At 44.7% G+C, this 26,037-nt stretch overlaps 1 protein-coding gene across 1 annotated transcript; it reads left to right on the top strand.

Annotated features, from left to right (window-relative positions):
* Nucleotides 1–10,182: 10,182 nt before the first annotated feature.
* LOC130110379 (fetuin-B-like) lies at nucleotides 10,183–17,577 on the top strand. The gene is made up of 7 exons (XM_056277461.1): nucleotides 10,183–10,456; nucleotides 11,118–11,231; nucleotides 11,442–11,529; nucleotides 12,136–12,302; nucleotides 15,380–15,493; nucleotides 15,998–16,117; nucleotides 16,257–17,577. Exons 1-7 carry the CDS (start codon nucleotides 10,244–10,246, stop codon nucleotides 16,695–16,697), a joined length of 1,257 nt encoding a protein of 418 aa, XP_056133436.1. The 5' UTR covers nucleotides 10,183–10,243; the 3' UTR covers nucleotides 16,698–17,577.
* The last annotated feature ends 8,460 nt before the right edge of the window (nucleotides 17,578–26,037 follow it).

Genomic DNA, 26,037 nt, shown 5'->3' with positions numbered 1-26,037 from the left:
TCTCCATGTCAATGGGGCGATGCTAGCTGTACCATTTTGGTTGTTGGCTCAGATGCTGCAGAGTGAGACCGGATTGTCAGATAGGATGAAAAGAAAGATCGAACCGTCCAAACTGCCAGGATATTACAGGCAGGATCCCTATTTTTACTCCCCTCTTTTCCTTATAACTCATCTTTGTCTGCAGCTCCAGCCATTGTTCTCATCTGCATCACTGTGAAGTTAAGATTTGGCTGTGGTCATACTTCTGCGTCATACATTTTGGTGATGTTCATTCTTTACTTCCTGTTTTGTTTTTTTCAAGTTCCTTGTCCTAGCAGAGTAGTTAAGGATATAAATAGGTACGTCATAGACATGTATACCTGTATCTATGGGTGTAGTGCATAGAAACCTATCATTGGACATGCCTTGCTTCATTGAACTTGATTGTTCACTCACCTCCTCAGCAACTGTCGAACCAGTGTGTCTTTCTTGTAAAACTGCACCTCTCTGTGCAAGCTCTCGAGCAAATGTGTCCTGACAATAAACAGAGCTATACCACCACCTTGTGCAAGACTTCAGATCTGGCATCTTTAGAAGACCAAAGTCCACCCCATACTGTTTCCGTCATCCTAAACATCTGAGTCGTTCCGCTGCATGAAGAGCCAAAAATAAGAAAGGACTTTTACATTTATGCTGTCAGCCCATTTGTTGTTCTCACCAGGCTTCCGGTTCCCATAATGCCCTCTGTCTTTACTATTCTCACCTGAAGTTGACTCTCATTTTTCCTGGGTATTAGGAACCCAAATTTGACTTCTTGTATCACTACGGACGGACCGGAAAGCATCTCCCCTCACCCATCCAGGTCTGTTTTTAGTCTTGGCAGGTCATTTCAACCCTTGTCTGAGACCTAAAATGTGCACTTAACAAGATAAGAACTGATCAACGAATAAACAAGTTTAAACTGAGGAAGGACAATGTTGGCGATGAATTCAAAGTATCTAGGAGAAATGAACAAACCATGTCAGGGATGTCTTTGGTGGATGGAGTACCAAGGGAAAGGGTAGAGAATCAGAACTTACCAGATATATTCGAGTGGTACCAACAGGCATCAATAAAGCGTTACATAATAATCACATTAAAGTAGTACCATACACCAAGCAGAAATACATTTGCTACATAGCAAAGAGTGCATGTCACGTCAAATGTATTTAGTGTAGGCATGCCTTAGGTCATCAAGAGGCAGAAAATAGAAAAATCAAAGCACAAATTAGATGCGCATAGCAACATACAAATGACAAAGGAAAACCTGAATGCGTGACCCCTACAGTGAGGGGGTCCGGGGGCTCTGTTGTGCTGTGGGGGGCATTTTCCTGGCATGGTTTAGAGGGAAGGGTCTCTGTAAATCAATACAAAGTTATTCTGAGTGATCACCTTTATCCTATGAGGAGACATCTCTATCCTAATGGGAGGGGTCGCTTCCAGGATGATGATGCCCCCATCCACAGGGCACGAGGGGTCACTGGATGGCTTGATGAGGATGAAAATGATGTAAGTCGTATGCTACGGCCTTCCCAGTCACCAGATCTCAAGCCAATTGAGCACCTCTGGGAGATTTTGGACAGACGTGTTAGACGGCGCTCTCCATCACCATCATCAAAACACCAAATGAGGGAATCTTTTGGAAGAATGGTGTTCATCCCTCCAGTAGAGTTCAGAGACTTGTAGAATTATGACAAGGAGCACTGAAGATTGAAGTGATTTTTTTGTTGCTTAGTTTTGACATATGTGTTCTTAGTTTGGATACATGTGTTTAGTTTGGATATATGTCTTCTCAGTTTGGATATATGTCTTCTTAGTTTGGATATATGTCTTCTCAGTTTGGATATATGTCTTCTTAGTTTGGATATATGTCTTCTCAGTTTGGCTATACGTATGTCTTCTTAGTTTGGATATCTGTCTTATTTGGATATATGTCTTCTCAGTTTGGATATATGTCTTCTTAGTTTGGATATATGTCTTCTCAGTTTGGATATATGTGTTCTCAGTTTGGATATATGTCTTCTTAGTTTGGATATATGTCTTCTCAGTTTGGATATATGTCTTCTCAGTTTGGATATATATCTTCTTAGTTTGGATATATGTCTTCTCAGTTTGGATATATGTCTTCTTATTTGGATATATGTCTTCTCCGTTTGGATATATGTCTTCTCAGTTTGGCTATACGTATGTCTTCTTAGTTTGGATATATGTCTTAGTTTGGGTGTATGTGTTCTTCATTTGGATATATATCTTCTTAGTTTAGATATATGTGTTCTTGTAGTTTTTGGATGTGTTTTTGTCTTTGCTGCACTGCTGTGGGCTGGGGGAAACGATATTTTGTTTCATTTCATGTACGTAAGTACATGAAGTGAAACGACAAATTAAGTGTTCCTGTTCCTGAAGCTGTTCTGGATGCTCGTGGTGGACCAACACCTCACTAACACACTTTGTTTGTTTTTCATTTAATTTGTCACCTGTCTGTATCACTATAAAGACACATCATCATCCTAAGAGCATAAAATGTCAAATGTGGGTAGAGGGAGGACACAACACTAGACATGGGTAATAATTGTGTTTCAGTAAATAAGGACAGTAGTAATGGGCAACATCAATAGTAGTGTTAGATTATTCATATTAGCTCCAAAGTCCCACGAACAGGCTGCAGTCTGGAAGGAGACAGCCACGTCTTCATCTGTCAGGCTGATCTGTATGATACTGATGGATTGGTGTGCAAAAGCCTCTCTGGGAATGTTATAATCGCCAAAGGAAGGTGTAATACTGGCACTACTGGAGAGGGGATCTGGGGGGATTGCATCGGCGGCCTTAGCGGTTTCACCTGTTTTAATTGAAACGGGCCCCACCCTTCCAAAGGGCGCCCGATTTACGTGCAAGAATTGAACAATTCACCCCTCATTTCTGTTTTGAGCTGTCCATGATGCTGCAAGTGCACATAATGCATTTAAGTTAAGCGCCAAAAATATACCGTTATTGATGCAAACCGACTTGAATCCTCACCTTTTCCCTCTCGCTTCTCTTTTATGGTTTTTTATTTTATTTATTTACTTATTTATTCATTGTGAGGTAGGGCCTCATATTAGCTCTTGAAACTGGTCCACAGATGGTTAAGGCTGCCTACGGGTGAACGAATGACACTACAACTTGAGAGGGTTGGTTCTTTCCAGCGAGGTGTGTGAAGTTGGAAAGAACCAACAGTTTCAGCCACTTTTACCTGCTTGATTCTGCTTTCTTATACTGCCCACCTGTTTAATATGTCGAGATATTTAAAGAACTCATAGCAAGGACAGAAATCGAAGGTCCCCTGCACCCCTCACCCTGACCTCTACATATACACCAACGCAGCAGTCTAACTGACATACACACACACACTTTCAAACCCAAACTATTTTCTCACTTACATAACCGTACCAACAGAGATTGCTACATTGGCACTTTTTTTTTTACCAAAGTTAAAATTCCTGGTATCAGTGAAGACAAGAGGTCAAAGGTTTTACACACTAAATCGGCTGCAATGCCTATTAGCTGAAAAAGTGACTTTTTTTTTGTCTGCTATATATTTGTGGGAGAACCTGCTCAGTATTTAGCAGGGTTGTCTGCTGTATATCTGTAGGAGAACCTGCTCAGTATTTAGCAGGGTTGTCTGCTGTATATCTGTGGGAGAACCTGCTCAGTATTTAGCAGGGTTGTCTGCTGTATATCTGTGGGAGAACCTGCTCAGTATTTAGCAGGGTTGTCTGCTGTATATCTGTGGGAGAACCTGCTCAGTATTTAGCAGGGTTAATAACAGGATCCCAGCTACTAAATCCAAGTCATCACAGAGGACTGGATTCCTCTGCAGCGCTAGTAAAACATGGACATGACCTCCTACATCCCTTTACTCCCCTTGATAGCTTGGTCTTTGTAACTGTGCCGACACACTCAGACCACCTGATGCCTCCTCTACGAGGTGTGTGTGTGTGTGTGTGTGTGTGTGTGTGTGTGTGTGTGTGTGTGTGTGTGTGTGTGTGTGTGTGTGTGTGTGCACGTATAGGATGCATGTTCTGTGTATGTGTGTGTGAGTGAGACAGTGTGTTTGTCTGCACATATGGATGCATGTTCTGTGTGTGTGTGTGTGTGTGTGTGTGTGTGTGTGTGTGTGTGTGTGTGGTAGACCTTTCAGTTTTGTGTAAAAAAAAAACAACAACAAAACAACTTAAGTTATCCGAGTTCCATCACTGCCCACTAACTTCATTATGTGTGCAGTTTGCAGGCCAGAAGACCGCTTACATCTTCGACCCTTACTCAACGCATAAGTGTGCATTTTAACTTCTGGAGTGATTCTGAATTGCTGGTTCATCTAGTATAGAGTAGGTGTCATCTTTCTTGCTTAACAAGTTGCTATTAGTCTTATTCCAGCTGCTTGAGTATTAGTCCTTTTCTCTATACATCTGCTGCTGGTTCCTAGTGGGATCTTATTCTAGCTGTAGCTGTCTTATTCTATTTACTTACTTGTCTTATTTACTTATTCTAGCTGTAGCTGGGTTTTTTTCCACCTAGTTTGTCCTTAAATATTTCTTGTTGCCTAGCTGTTTTGACTGAGTTATCCTTTTAGCTTATAAATATATTCCTTAGTAACTTGCTGTTTGCCGTTTTAATAGTATTGTGTGAGGTTTGATAGAGCTTTACATAAGTGACCAGTTTCTGGGCAATAGGCCTCTTTTCAGTGTACCTCTTTGGCCAATTGGGTGTTAAGTGGCCAGGGTGTGGCCTGCACTCATGGCAGACAATTAGCAATCAGTGTTCTTTAAATCACTGCTGCTACTTCCAAGCCTCAGGCAAACAAGCCTAGATTGAACGAAGGCTAGAGTAAACAAATGCAAGCATGACTTTTTCAAGCCAAGACTTTGCCAAGCACGGACTGCTCTTTTTAGATCCGGTCAGTCATCTGTATTTTGTGGACCTAGTATAGACTATGTGTTTCCTTCGCATTCCTGTCCTTTCCTCTTCCCGGGGCTGGCATAGACGTTGGGTCACTCCTAGGTGCTGTGACCCTACCAATCTCATCTATCTCACTCTCTCCACTCACTTTGAGCAAGTGGTGACGGGAGGGCTCTGGAATTGCCAGTCTGCGGTGGTGCCAAAAGCTGAGTTTATCTCAGGCTACGCATCCTTGCTCTCCCTCAACTTTCTTGCTCTAACCGAGACCTGGATCATGCCAGAAAACACTACCACACCAGCAGCTCTGTCTGATGTGTACTCTTTTTCTCACACTCCCAGAGCTGGGAGGCGGGGTGGTGGTACTGGCCTGCTGATCTCCCTGAAATGGAAATACTCTCTTGTTTCCATTCCACAATTTTCTCCGCCCTCTTTTGAATTTCATGCTGTTACTGTCCTTATCCAGTCAAACTCACCATCATGGTTGTGTACCGCCCACCAGGCCCCCTTGGTGAGTTTTTGGAGGAGCATGACACACTTGTCTCGCACTTCCCTGTTGATGACTCTGCACTTATCCTTCTCGATGACTTCAACATCCACACTAACAAGCTAGATCCTCTTCTCTCTTTCCTCTCCTCCTTTGACCTTCACCTCTCACCCTCTCCTCCTACCCACAAGGCCGGCAACCAGCTGGACCTTTTCTTTACTAGACACTGTCCTATTTCCAATCTCTCTGTTAATCCCCTCCAGCTCTCTGACCACTATTTCATGTCCTACTCTCTCTCCCTCTCTTCACTCCCCTCAGCCCCTTCCCCTACCCATATGGTTTCCACCCGTAGACACCTCCACTCTCTCTCCACTACTGATCTTTCTTCCTCTGTTACCGCTGTCCTCCCTACACCTGAATCTTTCTCTCTCCTAACCCCTGACATTGCTACTGATCTTCTTCTCTCTACCCTCTCCTCTTCTCTGGACAATCTCTGTCCCCTCACCTCCAGGCCTGCACGCCCAACTCCACCTGCCCCTTGGCTGACCGACTCAGTACATACTGACAGACGGAGCCTGAGAGTGGCAGAGCGCAAATGGAGAAAAGGCAAACTCCCAGAGGACCTTCTCAACTTCCAGTCTCTTCAACCCACTTTCTCCTCCTCCCTTTCTGCTGCTAAGGCTGCCTTCTATCGCTCTAAAATCCTATCCTCTGCCTCTAATCCTAAGAAACTCTTTGAAATCTTCTCTAGACTTCTTCAACCCCTACCTCCTCCTCCTACTTCCTCCCTTCTCCCTGATGACTTCGCTAACTTCTTTGACAAGAAGGTGAATGACATCAGATCCTCCTTTTCTCACCAACCGGTTAGTGCTGTTTGCACTATCCCATCCTCTGCACCCTCCTTCACCTCTCCCCCGACGAGGTTCTAAATCTCATCACATCCAGTGGCCCCACCACATGCTCCTTGACCCGGTCCCCTCCCCTCTTCTTCAGTCTATCTCACCTGAACTCCTTCCCCATCTAACCCACCTCATCAACACCTCCCTCCAGGCAGGATGCTTTCCATCTGCCTTCAAGACTGCTAGAGTCACCCCCCTTCTCAAGAAACCATCACTTAACCCCTCTGATGTCAAAAACTACAGACCAGTTTCCCTTCTGCCCTTTCTATCCAAAACTTTCGAACGTGCGGTCTTTAACCAACTTTCTTTGTACCTCCACCAGAACAACCTCTTGGACCTCAACTAGTCTGGGTTCAGGGTGGGTCACTCGACAGAGACGGCCCTCCTGGCAGTGACAGAATTGCTGCACTCTGCGAGAGCAAACTCTCTCTCCTCTGTCCTGAAACTCCTGGACCTGTTAGCTGCGTTTGACACAGTGAACCACCAGTTCCTCCTAGCACTGGTTTTGCTCTTAGATGCTTGTTTAGATGCACTTATGACCTCTAATGACTAGTGGCTCTCCTGATTTCCTACGTTAAATGCACTTATTGTAATTCGCATTGAATAAAAGCGTCGGCTAAATGACTGTAATATAATGTAATGTGTGTGTGTATGTGTGAGAGAGAGAGAGAGAGAGAGAGAGAGAGAGAGAGAGAGAGAGAGAGAGAGAGAGAGAGAGAGAGAGAGAGAGAGAGAGAGAGAGAGAGAGAGAGAGAGAGAGAGAGAGAGAGAGAGAGAGAGAGAGAGAGGTGTATGTGTGGTGTGTGTGTGGGGGGAGGTTATGTGGTACAATGTTAATGTCAGTAAAACAGCTCCCAGTGGTACCAGCAGGGCAGTGACATATCAAATTTTGCTTGGTCTGCTTGCCCACATCAGCTCATCTCTGCAGAACTGGGATTACTTAATGAAAGGCTGACGAGTGATAAAAATTAGTTTGTTTTTTTTTCAATCGGTTCCTTCTTATCAGGACTTGAGCAAATAGCTGCGTTTTTGCAGGTGGTTAAAAGGGATTCCCCCACTTTGCTGGAAATACCAAACATCGGATTCGAAATTGAACTGCGATGGGAACTGAGAATCACCCTACGACCATTCTGAAAATCAGAAATGTTGCAAAACATTTTTTCATATTCCTTCTTTCTAATCATTATGACAGGAGAGGAGGAGCGTTGCAGAGCTCAACAGTGTTAAAGAATATAGTTAAAGCACATTTCTTTCAAGAGTACACTGCATTTACTGATGTACGGCCATCCAGAACCAGTCTGATTCCATGCGGCGGACAGGAAGGAACAAAGTCATGTGATAAGCAGAAAGGAATGGTAGCTTATTTTATTAATTATGCCTGGTTAAAGAGGTCCTGTGAGTCTTTACCTCTGGTTTTGTGTGTGTAGGGAATCTGTGAATTCAACTACACTGCTCAAAAAAATAAAGGGAACACCTAAAAACACAATATAGACCTCGATGAATGAAATATTTCAGCTGAAAATCTTTATTTATTAGATAGAGGAATGTGTTTAGAGCAAAATAACCTAAGAATGATCAATGGAAATCAAAATCATTAGCCCATTAAGGTCTGGATTCAGAATCATACTCAAAATCAAAGTGGAAAATGAGAACATAGGCTGATTCAACTTCTGTGGAAATTCTTCAAGACGATTCAAAATGAGGCTCAGTAGTGTGTGGCCTCCACGTGCCTGTATGCACTCCCTACAACGTCTGGGCATGCTCCTGATGAGACGACGGATGGTCTCCTGAGGGATCTCCTCCCAGACCTGGATCAGGGCATCGGTCAACTCCTGGACAGTCTGTGGTGCGACATCGCGTTGGCGGATGATATGAGACATTATGTCCCAGAGGTGCTCGATTGGATTCAGGTCTGGGGAACGTGCAGGCCAGTCCATAGCATCAATGTCCTCGACATACAGGAACTGCTGACTCACTCTGGCCACATGAGGACGAGCATTGTCATGCATGAGCAGGAACCCAGGGCCCACTGCACCAGCATATGGTCTGACAATGGGTCTGAGGATCTCATCCCGGTACCTAATGGCAGTCATGGTACCTCTGGCTAGCACGTAGAGGTCTGTGCGGCCCTCCAAGGATATGCCTCCCCAGACCATCACTGATCCACCGCCAAACCGGTCATGCTGGAGGATGTTGCAGGCAGCAGAACGTTCTCCACAGCGTCTCCAGACTCTCTCACGTCTGTCACATGTGTTCAGTGTGAACCTGCTCTCATCTGTGAAGAGCACAGGGCGCCAATGGCGAATCTGCCAACCAAGATGTTCTCTGGCAAAGGTCAATCGGGCTGCACGGTGTTGGGCTGTAAGCACAGGCCCCAATTGTGGACGTCGGGCCCTCATACCATCCTCATGCATTCTGTTTCTCACTGTTTGAGCAGAAACCTGCACATTAGTGGCCTGTTGAAGGTCGTTTTGTAGGGCTCCGGCAGTGCTCCTCCTGTTCCTCCTTGCACAAAGGACCAGATAGCGGTCCTGCTGCGGGGTTGTTGTCCTCCTGCGGCCCCCTCCACATCTCCTGGTGTACTGGCCTGTCTCCTGGTACCTCCTCCATGCTCTGGACACTGTGCTGGGAGACACATCAAATCTTCTTGCCACAGCACGCATTGATGTGCCATCCTGGATGAGCTGCACTACCTGAGCAACTTCTGTAGGTTGCAGATACCGCCTCATGCCACCTCTAGTGGTGAGGGCACTAGCAAAATGAAAAACTAACCAAAGATCGGCCAGAAAAGATGAGGACAGGCAAATGGTCTGTGGCCACCACCTGCAAATCCATTCCTTTTATAGGGGTTGTCTTGCAAATTGTCTAATTTCCACCTGGTGGAAATTAGACAATTTACCAACAGGTGAAATTGATTCACAAATCAGTGTTGCTTCCTAACTGGACAGGTTGATATCTCAAAAGTGTGATTGACTTGGAGCTACATTGCATTGCTGATGTGTTCCCTTTATTTTTTTGAGCAGTGTATATACTGTCTGATGTCCTACCCACATAACGCCTCACACCAACTCCATCCTGCCACCCTATCACCTTTATACGGGCTTTTTCATTTTTTGGTACCAGAAGAATTGTAATTGGCTTTTTTCAGTCATTTTGCAAGATTTATCAAAGGGTATTGCCAGTATTACTTTTTATATAGCCCTTTACTTACATAGCGCATTCTTACCTACTTCGAAGCACATACTCCACGGGGCTGTGCATGTGCAGTGCATGTGGCGCCGTGATGTGGTTATTCTGATTCTGATTACATTCTTAGTTAAAGTTAAAGATTGCTCAGAGAAAGCCAAACTCCTCTCTAGGTCCTCGTCGATGCTAAGAGAGGATAAGTGGATTACTTCTGCAGCCGGCCTCCTTCATTCTCTGCAGGGAGGTGGAGTTCCACAGGGCTCCTATCTGGTGACTGATAAACTCCATTGTGCAGGTCAGCACAGTAGCTGATAGCATCTGCTGACTGGTGGATAGACATCAATGAGAATGTGTGTATGTGTGTGTGTGAGTGTGAGTGGTGTTTGCATGTGAGTCAAAGGTTATGTTTGCCTGAGGGCATCAAGGTTGAGATAGTTTGTTCTACTATCAAAGAGGTTGAGAAAGGGAGTCAGTTGGGCGAGGGGATGACGCCATGTTAGAGAAGAAGGAAAGGTAAGGGGGGGACCAACAGGGGGTGGGGCTATTATCAGTGGGGGAGGTAGGGTCAGGGTGCAGGTTTGGTTTTTGGAGGCCATAGGGGTGTGGGCAGTGGTCTGAACAAAAGCTGGCTGATTATAAAAGGCCCTCCGATCTCTGCTGTGCTCATCTCTCCCACTGACCTGAGTTTGTGAGACAGATCGAGACAGAAGGACCATTGACCATGAAGTTTTGTGCGTTGTTGTCGCTGTTGGCAGTCGGGTGCCTGTGCGTCTGCAGTGCACCCACGGAGGAGGACGGCATCAAGCCCGGCTCGTGCCAGGATCCATTGGCTGTGAGCGCGGCACAACTGGCACTCACTGAAATCAACAAGGACCGCCAGGAGGGCTACATCTTCACCCTGCTACGGCTGTCCAACGTCCACGAGATGAGCCACGTGAGTCTTCATCGCAGAACAACGTCACACGGCTGAAACAATTAGTCGATCTACCAATTACTTGAGTGACAAAATTGTGCGATCACAATTGCGGTGGTCCAGTTATTGTTTGAGTCACTGATCAGGCAAAAATACCAAACATGTTGTTTGCAGTTCCATAAACGCTGAGGTTAACTTGCCTCCCTCTGGTTTATATCGTTATGAAATAAATATTTGAGGGTTTTTTAGCTGTTGGTCAGGCTAAGTAAAGAACTTTAACACGTCACTTTGGACTCTGGAAACTTCCAATGGGCATTAATCAGTATTTTTTACTTTCAACAAACGATATGACTGATCGATCAATCTAATAAATAACCACTAGCTTAATCAATTATGAATCACTCTTTCAGTTTTTATTGTGTGTGTGTGTGTGTGTGTGTGTGTGTGTGTGTGTGTGTGTGTGTGTGTGTGTGTGTGTGTGTGTGTGTGTGTTCACACCAGTCACAATGCTTGGTTGTGTTTTGTGGAGCTTTTATTTTTACTTGTTTATTTATACGAGTGTCCAACAGAGGAAGATGATGGACATAACATGTGAGTACTGTTTTGTCTGAGTGGAGTTCCAGCTCGGGTCAGTCCACTGCAGCTCACGCACCCCCTCGGTGTGTGTGTGTGTGTGTTTCAGGCATTGACAGGCCAGGTTTTCTACCTGACTCTGGACGTTCTGGAGACCAACTGCCATGTTCTCACCAAGAAAGACTGGAAGAGCTGTCCAGCTCGCCCCACCGAGAACACACCGGTTAGAAAGCACTAACACACACACACACACACACACACACACACAAGCAGTAGCATGCTTGTTTCTATACACAGTTCGACAGGAACCTGGAGACAACTGACAAAACAAAATCCCAGATGTCAACTTGTGTGTGCGCGCGTGTGTACACGCTACACACTCATACATGCTGTATAAAAAGGCGTATATATTCTGTGTATTTTGTGCTTGTAGGTTTATGGACAGTGCAAAGCTGCCATCTACATTAACAGGGCGCACAGAGTGGTCCGTCTTTACAAATACAACTGTGTGCTCAGGCATGGTAAGTAAAAGTCGTCGCTCAGTCGAAGAGTTTACACGAAAAGAAGCCCCGGTTTGCTAGTGTAATTCTTTTTTTGTTCTTCTGCAAATTCTGCAAACAGATAGCATTCTGATTCTGTTGTTGCGTCAAAGATAGATGTGTAACTGGATGACTCACCATAGACAAGAAAATACTTTTACACGCACACATAAATTTGCAAATCAATCAATCAATCAATCGTTATTTCTTCTGTACATTTCATGCATAAAAATGCGGTGCAATTCACTTTACATGAGAAAAATTAAAAATACAATGTTACAATGTTATAGAAGTTAACATTGTAACATCTACAAAGTTATAGAAGTTACAATGTTATAGAAGTTTCTATAACATTGTAACAATGTTACAATGTTATAGAAATACATAGAAGAAATAGAAATATGCATAGTGGAATGTGCATTTGCATAGAATAAAAAAAAAATAACAGAATGTGCATAGTAAAGACTCATGTATGTATAGAGGCGGATTACAAAACCCGAGTGACAGAAAAGACCTGCTGCATATCAGTGTGAGTGTATATGGATGGTGGGATCGGGACCACCTCACAACACTCTTTTCTCTGCGCAGTTCCAGCAGCAAAGGTTTTGGAAATATGTCCGGACTGCCCGACAGCCATTGCCTTGGACAACGATGAGGTCCTGTACACTGTCAAGCACACCCTGAAGAAATACAACAAGGAGAACGGACTCCTCAATTATTTCGCTCTGCTGAACATCACCCACGCAACCGCACAGGTGAGCGCCGGACCATGTCTACTAGGGGTGCAACGGTCCAGTTAGCCCACGGTTCGGTTCGTACCTCGGTTTTTGGGTCACGGTTTCGGTTCGGTTCAGTTTCGAATTACATTGTTGGTGAAATAAGTTCGGGAGGGAATAAGGTAGCGCGGATCGAGCGTATGCATTAGCTGACGAAAGCCCACATCTCCAACCGCCGAAAAGGGCTGCATGTCTTTAGCAATGAACACCCCCGGGGGCTGCACAGGTTGTTGTTTTGTGTTTCTCCGAGTTGGCGCTATAGGTCTGTTGGAAAGCATCTCCCATAGACGGTTGTTTTGTTCACTGGTGCGGTTACCCGTGCGTCTGTCCTGCTTCCAGAGAGCGAGACATCTGGGTGGTGACGGCGGAGATGCTGGCTCATATTGGAAGTGTTTCCACTTGCGTAGTACGGGACACGGGTCAAGCAATGCTTGCAGCACACAGTGTTATTTCTGTCCACTGTTTTGTCTCCTTCACCGTTGTGTTCAACAGCAAACCCGAAAAGTCCCCACACCGCAGATTTGTATGAAGACGGTGCTTCTTCAAACTTTTCTCTCTCTACTCCTCCACTCGACATGACTTTTTTTTTGGCTTCTGCGAGCTACCGCCGTCTTTTCAACTCGACTGCCGGCTCCAGTTATAAGGGGGGGGTGGGGGGTGGGGGGCTAACAGTGATTGGATATTTACTCGTGGGGAGGGTTTTCTGCAGCAGGCTGTCTCAGCCTGCCTGCACACAGTGAAGAATCCATCCTCCGGCAGTAAGAAACGCCTGTCAACTATTCACGCACATTTTAACTGGAAAACCGAAAACCCACGGTCCATAAGGGCGGATTGAACCGTACAGGGCGGACCGTACGGTTCGGTTTTGAACCGAAAACCGTTGCAAGCCTAATGTCTACAGAGACAACCTATAGTACCGCTTTATGATGACGCCCCTTCTATAGTGATTAATAAATGGGTAATAGGGTACTCATAAGCTCTTACAACACTCTTGTTAACATTCCCAGATGACTTAAAAATATTAATAATCATCTTATTAATACATCATGGAATGTTGTATCTAGTGTATCTAGTTGTTTTGTTTTTTGTTTTTATCCAAACTTGACCTTTTTCTAACAGCACTGACCAGAATAGATTGTTCAGGCCAAACAATTTGTCCTAACCTGAACCATTTAGGACGTTGTGCCTAAACTTAACCTCACTTCCAGGAATGTCAGGTCTTAATCATGATAAGATGTGGTTTTACATTTTCTCGTGTCTTTCTTACAATACTCTAAATAACAGTTATTTGAAACTAACAAGATGATTGTTAATATTTCCAAGATGGCCACTAATGCTAACAAGTGTGTTGTAAGAACTTGTTGTGCTATAAAGCATGACTGAATCAATCATCGGCCAGGGTCTAGCTCTTCTTTTGTACATTTAACCTCTCTTGGGATAATTGCCTGTTGGTTTCCCTGTCCACAAATGCACAAGCGATAAAAGAAACCCGTGTCCAGCCAATGAGCTACAACCTTAAATTGGAAGCATTGTGCACCGTGCAAATAGGGACTCAAACTCTTCAAAATAAGAGTGTCCAATGCAAGATTCTTTTTGTCTAACACTGAGCATAATGACATTATTACAGAGACATTTTGCAGCTTTTCAAACTTATTTCTGTGTATTCATCATAGCGGCGACATCTGTACAGCGTACATAGTACTTGCCAAAGTTGTCTGTGTCGCCGTAGCCTGCTGTGTCGAACTAGCTTACCGCTGCCATCCATTGAAGTCTTTGGATGTTGGACAAACTAAAAGGCTAATCGGCTGAGATGTTTATTTTCTAATCTCCACCAATGAGAGTCTTGCACAATGTATGCTGGTACATGTAGGCAACGTAGAACAGCTCTCTTGGTAGTCCAAAGCAGTTATAATTCTAAAAGACTAGATAAACCATCAGCACCTACCGGACATGCAGACTACTAGCTGTGAAATTTCCCTTTGAGAGTTACATAACATTTTCTCACTTACGGGGCGGGGCGTCCGGGTAGCACAGTGGTCTATTCTATTGCCTACCAACACGGGGCTCACCAGCTCGAATCCCTGTGTTACCTCCGGTTTGGTCGGGCATCCCTATGCACACAATTGGCCGTGTCTGTGGGTGGGAAGCCAGATGTGGGTGTGTTCCGGTTGCTGCGCTAGTGCCTCCTCTGGTTGGTTGGGGCGCCTGTTCGGGGGGGAGGGGGAGGTACCCCTGGTGAAACTCCTCACTGTCAGGTGAAAAGAAGTGGCTGGCGACTCCACGTGTTTCGGAGGAGGCATGTGGTAGTCTGCAGCCCTCCTCCCCAGATCAGCAGAAGGGGGGGGAGAAGCGACCAGGATGGCTCAGAAGAGTGGGGTAATTGGCCAAGCACTGAGACAGTCTTGGTGCTGGTACATGTAGTCAATGCAGAACAGCTCTCTTGGCAATCCAAAGCGGTTATAATTCTACACAACTAGATAGACCACCAGCACCTACCAGACATGCAGATTAATAGCTGTGAAATTACCCTTCGAGAGTTACATAAGATTTACTCACTTTTAACTACCACCCCTGCTGGCTGCAACCGCGTTAACAAAGCGCCATCCCTGCAGCTGCTGGTCAATTTTGCAGTATAGCTACTCCCAACTTTTGGAGACGAGTGATTGAACGTGAACATTCAGACAGGATGGGGTGGTAGGATGTACTTGAGCTACAGCTGAAGGGCTAATTTACAATCCAGAAAAAAGACTTTGAGCCAAATAAAAAAAATGGGGGGGGTGTAATGGTGAAACAGAAAGACTAAACATTAATCCCTCTGAAATAAATCTGTCGACCCTGCTTTTATATCGATTGACAGTATTATAAAACAGACTGAGATGATGCGATCCATAGATCCAGGCCAGGTCATTTGGAAGGCAGTGTACTTTTCAATATCTCACAATTCTGATTTAGTTTGGTTACAACTGTGAAGAAACATCTAACCTTTCTTACTTTTGTGTGTGTGTGTGTGTGTGTGTGTGTGTGTGTGTGTGTGTGTGTGTGTGTGTTTTGCTCAGATGCGCACAGGAATGTTCTACCATGTAGAATACACCATCCAGGAGACCACCTGCACCAAGGCCACTGATGCTGCTATGGTCGATACATGCCCCATGATGAACTGCGAGTTTGCAGTGAGTCCTGCTTATTATTTATAGATCAGACAGTTCACAAGACAAAGAAACATCTTCTGACAAATAAAGAACTTTCTAACAGTTGCTTTATTTACCGTCCCTTTTAAGTTTTAAGTGTGTGACTTAAATTATTCAAAATCATGTATGTCTTTGTTAATCTGTGTCTACTAGTGTCTGTTAATATGTGTCTACTAGTGTCTCTGTTAATATGTGTCTACAAGTGTCTGTTAATATGTGTCTACTAGTGTCTCTGTTAATATGTGTCTACAAGTGTCTGTTAATATGTGTCTACTAGTGTCTCTGTTAATGTGTCTACAAGTGTCTGTTAATATGTGTCTACAAGTGTCTGTTAATATGTGTCTACTAGTGTCTGTTAATGTGTCTACTAGTATCTGTTAATATGTGTCTACTAGTGTAACTAGTAAAGTGTCACTAAATTACTAATGTAACTCTTTTTTTTCTCTCCACTCGTCTCCTTTATGCTCCCCCTTGTTCTCACCTCAGCACAAGGGCCTCTGCAAGGCCTCCCACCTCCACTCCCACCCCCACTCCCACTCCCACTCCCACTCCCACTCCCATGGAGAGCAGGAGTTCAGTGTGGAGTGTGAGATCTTTGAGCCTGAGGTAGGACCTGACAAGGCGTGACATCATAAAACGCAAGCCATCCCTCCATATGCACTGGGAGAAAAAGTGTTTTAAGTCTGTATTTCTCAAAGCGTCAGTTGTGAACTGTATGTTTTTGTTCTGGGGGTGTGTTTCCCAGGCTGCTGAGAGGGAGAAGAAGCTCCACCTTGGAGGAGAGGCTGGCCACAACCACTCCGCCCACCACGGTCACACGCATGGCCACCCCCATCACCACGGACACTCTCATCTGCATGACCACGAGCACCATCATGATCACCATGATCAGAACCCCGAGGCCGCCCCCCGCCACCAACCAGATGGCATGGTGAGGATGCTGCCCGCCATAGACCAGCCCATGATCCTGCCATCGTTCCCTGACCAGCCAGCAGGAGGCCCTGAGGTGGGGGTCACCCTTCCTCTCCGCCCCGACCCTCAGATCCCCGGACAGCGGGAGCCCACCATCCTCCTCTTCCCCTCCTCCATGTCAGCCGAGTGTCCCGGCCCTCTCAAAGAGGGAACGGAGAACAGCCTGGTGGAGCAGGTCTTTGCCGAGGACCCCATGTTCAAGGCAGCTGCATAAGGGGACCAGTGCTACTAGCTTGGGAACTGAACTGAAAAATCCTTACACACACACACTCATACTGCACGACTTTAGAAAAGAAATCGCCATTGCGATATTCTTTTTGCCGATATGAATTATAACATAAAAAGAATTAAAAGGAGTTGCATAATTTCACTGACACATGCAGCTGATACATGCAGTGATTAACATCTGCAAAGAAGTTATCTTGCCATGATTAGGGTGATTGTAGAGGGCAATAAAAGGCAGTTGTCCAAGAAGTCAGATTAGATCAGACTAACTCACATTATCCGTCAGATGCGCTGGAATACTTTTCAGAGCAGTCATAAGAAAGTAGACCTTGCTAGATTTCATTTTCCGTCATGCAATACATGTTTTAGCTCGTCATGGCTGATGGGCCCGATTTGCCTAACACTGTAGTGTGTGACTGCACATGTGCATATTGTGTGACTTCGATTCTGAAACGACGTATTGTTCAGCTCTAAGCCACATACACGCATAAAGCATGAAGCTCGGTTGACCGAAAAAGAGAGAGGGGGCTGGGTGGAACGATGCGTTCAAGATCACAAGTGGTCTGAAACACTAAACGCTGCGTGTATTGCTTTCTTTGATTTTCAACTACCTGCTGTTACGGTAGTGACTGTATCCTACCTAGTTCAGGCTATTCACCTTACCTTGTTCATGATCCCTTCTGCCTGGTTTTTGGACTCCCTGCTTGCTGCCCGTTGCTTTCCACATACACCAATGTGTAACACCAAGATTCATTGTTAAACAGTTTGGCCCACTTTGCTGACAGATGACTGTAACGCACCATTCTTCATGACCAATGATTTTGCTGGTGCTGTGTTCCTCTGGAGTCAATAAAACATGTTGGAAAACACGTATGTTTTGTTGTTTTTAATCAGAGCCGGCCCAAGGCTTTGCGGGGCCCTAAGCAGAATTTGATTTGGGCCCCCCCCCCCCCCCCACGCTCAACCCACCTCCCACCACCAACACTATTATGTCCATGCTTGATCGTTACCGTACCATTGTCATGACTTACTACTGTGCTGGAAAGTCTTAAAATAAACCAGCAGACGATGCATTCACTGAACAAGTTAACTATTTTAATTGTTTCTGAGCTGTGCAAAAGTGCCGAACAGTAACAAAGAAATAAATTATTTCCTTACATAAAATGCAAATGCAAAAACAGACAATATTAAATAAATTAAATAGAAACTTAAATAATGACATACAATGAACAGAGGAACTTATAACATCTAACAATAAAGAGTAAAGAATATGTAGATGAATACATTTTTTTTTGGAAAACTATGGAGTTCAAAAGGTGTGGTAATGGTTCAGAAAATATCCCAAAATAGAGTGCTTTAATTTATCATTCTCCTTAAAATCTGAGTTTATTTTATTAATGTAACTTACAGCAAACTCCGATAACTCAAAGCAAATAATCAAAACAACACCCAAAACAACAAGTCTTACCCACTAAGTAAACTAAACCCTTTTAGGTGACATACTGTGGCGATGTACTTGCTTACGGTTATAATGCGCATGAACCTGCCCCCATGGGGCTCTGACATAGGCAGCGGAAATGATGAACCCAGGAGCAGTCAGTTTGTTAACAACATCATATCCAAATATTTAGTTTTTGGTTTTTTTTTGGTGATTACTGCTGACATGATATATCACACACACAACAATATATATGTTGTGGTGACCCACATCTATATAACGAGAGACATTCACCTAAGAGGACGGTGTACCTTTAAGGGTAGAGGCGAGGGGTGAGATAATGCACTTCCGCTTCCGGTTGACAGTTCAGTGTCGTTGTCGAATGTATGACGTGCTAAGTTGGAGCTAGTAAACTACCTCGACTACGTCTACTCTCACGTCTCCTGTCTCGTTGTTTTCTAACTCCACAATATATTTATCAACCTGTCGTGTTTGACATTTCAAGCGCTCACGGGGGCCCCCTGCTGGCGCGGAGGCCCTAAGCGACCGTTTAGTTCGCTTGTGCCTCGGGCATAATGCGTCACTTTTTTCTTATTGTGCAGTGCAATAAACGTCACCACAGTGGTTCCGTACCGCATTTTACCGGTGAAACACGTCCACACCGTAACAAGGACGGCTCGCACCTAAAACTAGCTTCGCAGAACTTCTTAAAAATTGGAACTTCCGAGGCACTAGCGAGCCAAAAGGCGTCCCCAGCGCGCCCCCTAAAGGTGCCCTCCGAACGTCCGGTTAAACGTCATTGCGCAGGGTTTTCATTACGTCACGGGGACATGTCCCGAGGACACTACAGGGACGTTAGGGGAAAGTCTTCTGGACGTCCATGTGACGTCACTGCGGGACGTTCGACGGACGTTTGGGAAAAGTAATGTTAATAATGACGATGATATGAATATTACTAATAACACCAACAATAATGATGATGATAATATGAATATTACTAATAGCACCAACAATAATAATGATGATAATATGAATATTACTAATAACACCAACAATAATAATGATAATATGAATATTACTAATAACACCAACAATAATAATGATGATAATGTTATCATTGCTGTCACTGTTACTACACCACAACAGCTATTACTAACAGTAATAATAATAATGTGGTGTTTTCTACAAAGCAAAAAGGACACAGATTCCAGTTAAAATGTTTATTTCTTTGTTATTTTTAAATAATGAAAAAACTTAGTAATTATTATAATTTATTTTGGTTTTACAATATTGTTAGCTTCTCTCTCTCTCTCTCTCTCTCTCTCTCTCTCTCTCTCTCTCTCTCTCTCTCTCTCTCTCTCAGTAACCAGAACCAGGACTGTGCGGGGAAGGAGAACCAAAAAGTCCCGCTTCACCTAAACATGACACATGCAAAGGAGGATGGAACAGAACGACAGAAGGTGAAATCACAAAAGGACACTGTGCTTGTCTAATCTTCTGCGCCCTCTGATGTGACTCGCTCCGATACAGCCTCCTCCTCCTCTCCTCCTCCTCCTCCTCCTCCTCACCATGCTGACTGCGGTTACCACCGTCCACGTGTGCTGCCACCTACACAACTGAAGAAGATGGCACCTTCAAATCACAATCCATCCTAAAGGTGAGTATTAAAGAACCGAGGAAAGAGGAAGCATTAATGCCAATAATAGAATAGAATAGACACTTTATTGTCATTACACATCAAAATACAATGAAACTTTTTTTGGCACCATTCCATCCCAGCAGCATACAAAGGTTTAAATGAACATAGAAATATTAATAAATGAGGTAAGAGTACGGAAGTCTAGTCAAGCAGCATATTGTTGTGTGTCCATAGCATCAGAAACAACAATATCGCAATATTGTATTATGTACTTATATTATATCATATTATGTAATTAGCAGTACTGGAAGAAGTGTTCAGATCCTTTACACCGTGCAAATATTGTTAATATTACCAACAAAATTTACTAAAAGTATCTGAAAGTGAAGTGCAAGTACTCATTGTGCCTTAAAATGGTTCCTGTCGGTGTTTTATTATCATATATGATGTTTCCGGGTTAATATTAATGCTGAATGCATGTCCGTGTTGCATGCTCCTGCTTTAGATGTATCAGGTTGAGTGAATGTGAACCACTTCGTTTACTGTGAAGTAGCTTGATCTCGCGTGAACCTGCTCCACGATGATGCATGCTCGCCCACGGCACCGTACTCTGGAAGAGCAGGGATTTCCCCCGACAAACGCGGGAACAGTCCCTCGGCTTATCAGAACAGTCACATGTAAAACCAGTACGGTTGGATTTACATGGTTTCCCCTGGACAGGAAGGGCAGGGAAATCGTAAAGTAACTGGTATCCAAAGCTCTCGGGCAAATGTAGCGGAGTAAAAACTACTTGCCTCCGAGGTGTAGTAACGATGGAGCAGAATTATAAAGCGGAACAAAATGGAAGCGCTCAAGTAACGTACAAGTACCTTCGAATTTGTACTTCAGTACTCGAGTAAGTGTGGTTAGTGACCTTCCACCACTGCTCATCAGCTCACTTTGAGTCCAGCAAAAGTCATGTTTATAATGTATCGTAGGTTAGAGCCTTTAAAAGCTACGCGTATACAGACGGGTGGCAAAAGGAAGGCTATCAGACTGTCTTGGTAAGGCGTTAGGCCTCAATGCGCCTCCAGCCACGCACTTCTGTGGAAGCATCTGCACTCGTTTATTCGGGGTTTTCCTGTCATTTGTCACCTGTGTGTGTGCTTGAGGAGGGCACCTGCCCAGGTGCTCCTCCACACACACACACACACACACACACACACACACACACACACACACACACACACACACACACACACACACACACACACACACACACACACACCCCGGGTTGTCGTCATGGGATATGCCTCGTGGCATGCTCCTGTGAGATGGAAAACGCTTAAGTCGCTGCGAGCTGGGAGTCAGATCGCACAAAAAGTGAATTTTGACACCGGCTCCAAGGGCGTTGAAGAGATTTGCATAACTGAAAATGGTGAAGGTTAGATAGAGTACCCTTAACCCACTTGTCACTTGGCAAATCGTTTTGTAGAAACAGAATTTGGCTGTTTCCAAAGTGGACGAGGCAATCTTCTGAGATCTGTATATTAAAATATGGCATTTCTATCCAGCCACTTTCCAGTGACTGAGAGAGGACACACGAGTGGTAAGACATCCGCCCAGGACCGCTTCTCGATGTTTGGGGCTGGGCGATGCCTTTCTCCTTTAGTACTATGTCGTTTTTCACCGCATGTTTTGACATTGTCCCCTGTCCGAAATGTTAAGTCGTGAAGCTGTCCAACTTACACTACCGTTCAAAAGTTTGGGATCACCCAAACAATTGCGTGTTTTCCATGAAAAGTCACACTTATTCACCACCATATGTTGTGAAATGAATAGAAAATAGAGTCAAGACATTGACAAGGTTAGAAATAATGATTTGTATTTGAAATAAGATTTTTTTTACATCAAACTTTGCTTTCGTCAAAGAATCCTCCATTTGCAGCAATTACAGCATTGCAGACCTTTGGCATTCTAGCTGTTAATTTGTTGAGGTAATGTGGAGAAATTGCACCCCACGCTTCCAGAAGCAGCTCCCACAAGTTGGATTGGTTGGATGGGCACTTCTTTGAGCAGATTGAGTTTCTGGAGCATCACATTTGTGGGGTCAATTAAACGCTCAAAATGGCCAGAAAAAGAGAACTTTCATCTGAAACTCGACAGTCTATTCTTGTTCTTAGAAATGAAGGCTATTCCATGCGAGAAATTGCTAAGAAATTGAAGATTTCCTACACCGGTGTGTACTACTCCCTTCAGAGGACAGCACAAACAGGCTCTAACAGGTACTATTTAATGAAGATGCCAGTTGGGGACCTGTGAGGCGTCTGTTTCTCAAACTAGAGACTCTAATGTACTTATCTTCTTGCTCAGTTGTGCAACGCGGCCTCCCACTTCTTTTTCTACTCTGGTTAGAGCCTGTTTGTGCTGTCCTCTGAAGGGAGTAGTACACACCGGTGTAGGGAATCTTCAATTTCTTAGCAATTTCTCGCATGGAATAGCCTTCATTTCTAAGAACAAGAATAGACTGTCGAGTTTCAGATGAAAGTTCTCTTTTTCTGGCCATTTTGAGCGTTTAATTGACCCCACAAATGTGATGCTCCAGAAACTCAATCTGCTCAAAGAAGTGCCCATCCAACCAATCCAACTTGTGGGAGCTGCTTCTGGAAGCGTGGGGTGCAATTTCTCCACATTACCTCAACAAATTAACAGCTAGAATGCCAAAGGTCTGCAATGCTGTAATTGCTGCAAATGGAGGATTCTTTGACGAAAGCAAAGTTTGATGTAAAAAAAATCTTATTTCAAATACAAATCATTATTTCTAACCTTGTCAATGTCTTGACTCTATTTTCTATTCATTTCACAATATATGGTGGTGAATAAGTGTGACTTTTCATGGAAAACACAAAATTGTTTGGGTGATCCCAAACTTTTGAACGGTAGTGTATATTAAAAGCTATAAAGTATAACGATAAGTATAGGTGGCACGGTGGGGCAGTGGCTAGCGCGGTCGCCTCACAGCAAGAAGGTCCTGGGTTCGAGCCCGGGGGATAGTCCAACCTTGAGGGGTCGTCTGGGGTCATCCTCTGTGTGGAGTTTGCATGTTCTCCCTGTATCTGTGTGGGTTTCCTCCGGGGGCTCCGGTTTCCTCCCAAAGACATGTAGGTCAGGTGACTCGGCCGTACTAAATTGCCCCTAGGTGTGTGTGTGTGTGTGTGTGTGATGGCCTGGCGGCCTGTTGACGGTGTCACCCCACCTTCTGGGATAGGCTCCAGCATCCCCGTGACCCTGAGAGCAGGATAAGCGGTTGGGATAATGGATGGATGGATGGAAGGACGTTAAGGTTCCTACTGAACTGGCTCTCGCTCGTTAAAGCTTTAGCATCTTCAGCACAGCCAAGACAAATTGGGTGTTGTGGTTGAGATTAGGATGGGGTGATACCGGGAATGAGGACAACCTGGCTGTCGGAGTTCAAATCTAAATGGCCTCACATGACCACAGGAGCCAGTTCAGAACAGAGATGGTATTGTGTGATTTGACATGGAATTGACGCTGATGGGGCTAGAATCTGTTGTTGCTGTTATGCAGCACAATCTGAACAAGGTTCTGACATCACAGACACTGATCTGTTTATCCCGAAATTACTTGACAAATACTCGCTTATCATCGCTTCTTTTAACGACACTTTACAAAAAGGCCTCGCTCCCTTTCTCCCCTTGTAGCTGTGTTTGCCCCAGAGTGAGTTGTCCCCGGTTTTCCTTAACACCCTCCCCACACCGTCGCCCAGGCTCCCTCCAGCTTGCAGGCTCGGCTACTGGATCTGCAGAAATCAGAAGATGTGTTTCCGCGGTGTGTCACTTGTCAAAGTGCCAGGAAGGAAACGTCAGTGTGCTCACAAGTCTCCTCCTGACGGAGGCGTCTGACTGAATCTGGAGGCATAAGCTCTCCGGGGTCTCTGCAGTTTGCCGTGGCTCCTGCAGCATGTCACCGATGTCCTCCTCCTCCCATGTCTTCTGTTGCCTGGCCTCCAGCAAGTCCAGTATCCTCCTACGGGCACTGCCGAAGCTGGCTTCGATCGTTTCTAATTTAAGCAGCGCCCTGCTTTCAAAGGCACCTAACAACTTAACGACCTTTGTGAAAAGGTTATAATGTGTTCATTAATGTCTACAAATAACTACTCAATCATGCATTAATGCTTAAGTTGAAAAGCTGTTAAGCGTGTATACCGGGTCCCTGTGGGGGTGGAGGGTGAATTGTTCTGCAATAATCTCATGCTGTAATAAGTCATGTCTGATGAAGGCTCGCGCTATCTGCACATGCTAGCTGCATGCTAGCTGCACATGCTAGTATACCTGGTGTACCTGTACCGGTGCGGGATTCGATACGGGGTGTACTGCACCACAAGGCGACATCACTAACCGCTCGGCTAAAGGGTCAGACCCGTTAGCTAGGGGCTAACGTGTCTTATTAGTAGTTTACAGTCGTCACCCTCCCCGGAAGCGCGCCCTCACGCTTTGTTATTCCAGCGCTCCGAAGAGACTTCTGAGGATCTGCACACTTCCGGATCCCACCGCTGCCACCAATGTAACCGGTTATTTTCTTGCCCGGTGCGGGATTCGAACGAGGTGTACTGCACCACAAGGCGACATCGCTAACCGCTCGATCCATAATTGGCCTGGCCCACCCAAAACTGAAATCCTGGAGCCGTGCCTGGCTCCGAGACCTGCACGTAGTATCCCACGATGAGGCCCGGGTGCCAGGCCAGCATCAGGGACGGCGGGGTGCCCATGTGTTGCAGGGCCAAGGACGCTCCCGTAGTCATGCAGCAGCAATTCTGTGGAAGGTCAGTAAAGTCATGACATGAAAAGACATGAGAAAGAAAAGGTGATTTTATTGTGATATTTTTTTACAAATAATTTTTTCCTGCCATTACTGGGTCTGCCCGCTGTGTTTGGGCATCGTGAAAAGTCTGTGAAATAGGACCCGGCCCCTCGGAAACCTCCGTCTCACCGGACTCATCTGCAGGTAATACATGGAGTGCATACTTAGGTCATAACAGGTTTTTTTTTTTAATTTTAACCTTGATTTATACAGGTGATCCCGTAGAGACAACGGGGTCTCGTCTTCAAGAGAGACCTGGAACAAACTTAACCAATACAACAGGCGGACAGGTTGGTCAGTACAAAACAAAACAAAACAAAGCAAAACATGAGATGTGTTGCTTCAGTAGTTATCAATTCAAGCAGATGGACAAGTACACAAAGATTTGACAGAAATTAAATGCGCACAAATTTAAAGCACAATGTTCAGATAATATGAATGAATGATTAGTTCATGATATTATTGGTGAAGGATCTGGAAAGGCAAATAATAATAATAATAACAAATTAGGGCTACTTTAAATAAACCATTTTAAACACTGTGCCTTACTTGTAGCTGTTGTCAGACTACTCTCTACTGCTAATAAGCTCTCTAAACCAAGTGGTCTTGTATGGGGGACTAGGGTTGGCTAATCAGAACCTAACCTGCACACAGACATCAGGATACATAGCCTGGGTTTGATATTTTCACAATAAATGTTCTGCAAATGTCCGGGGCAAGTAAAAATGTCCGGTCACCTGCCTGTCACCGCGGCAGACAGGTGTTTCTTGTACGAATAATATATATTTTTTTAAAAACAATGCTTGAGTTAAGAAGAGTCAGGGACAGTCAGGTTCCGAAAACTGGAGAAGAAGAAGAACGTGGTGTAAACAAAGCTAGCAAACTAGTGGACATCACGTTGCTGTGACACGATGAGTCCCGATGAGTCGGCGTCTCTTCTTCCCGGATGGCCTCTCGTAACCCAGAGCAAGTGTTGGGTAAGGCTTATCCAGCGTTTGGCTTCTTATCAGCAAGGTGAAACGAGCAAACATAAAGGGTTTGAGGTGGCTTTTTTTTTTTTTTTAAATTTAAGTTTTTTTTAGCCAATTTCTTTTTGCCTCGTTGTTGCTGACAGGAAGTGGTTTAGTTGTAGGCTTATGATCGAAGCACTCCTGTTTAAGACACTCGTTACGTTTCGTCTGGTTGTACGAACAGCACACGATGTCCCAGAGCTCCGTAACATATTATATGAAGGCTAGCAACTTTTATCGTCTTTTGTTTTAAACACGAACAGCTGACACTCCTTCAGCCAAACCGGCCGCCGATCTGTGATACCGCTTCCGCCGAGCACCGGAAGTGTTACCCATCATCGTTTCTCCGGCGACTCCCCCAGGAAACTCGTGGATACTTACT

Source organism: Lampris incognitus, chromosome 3 (genome assembly GCF_029633865.1).
Source record: "Lampris incognitus isolate fLamInc1 chromosome 3, fLamInc1.hap2, whole genome shotgun sequence".
Taxonomy (NCBI): Eukaryota; Metazoa; Chordata; class Actinopteri; order Lampriformes; family Lampridae; genus Lampris; species Lampris incognitus.
The sequence above is the reverse complement of the archived record's forward strand: the minus strand, read 5'-3'. Positions and strand labels throughout refer to the sequence as shown.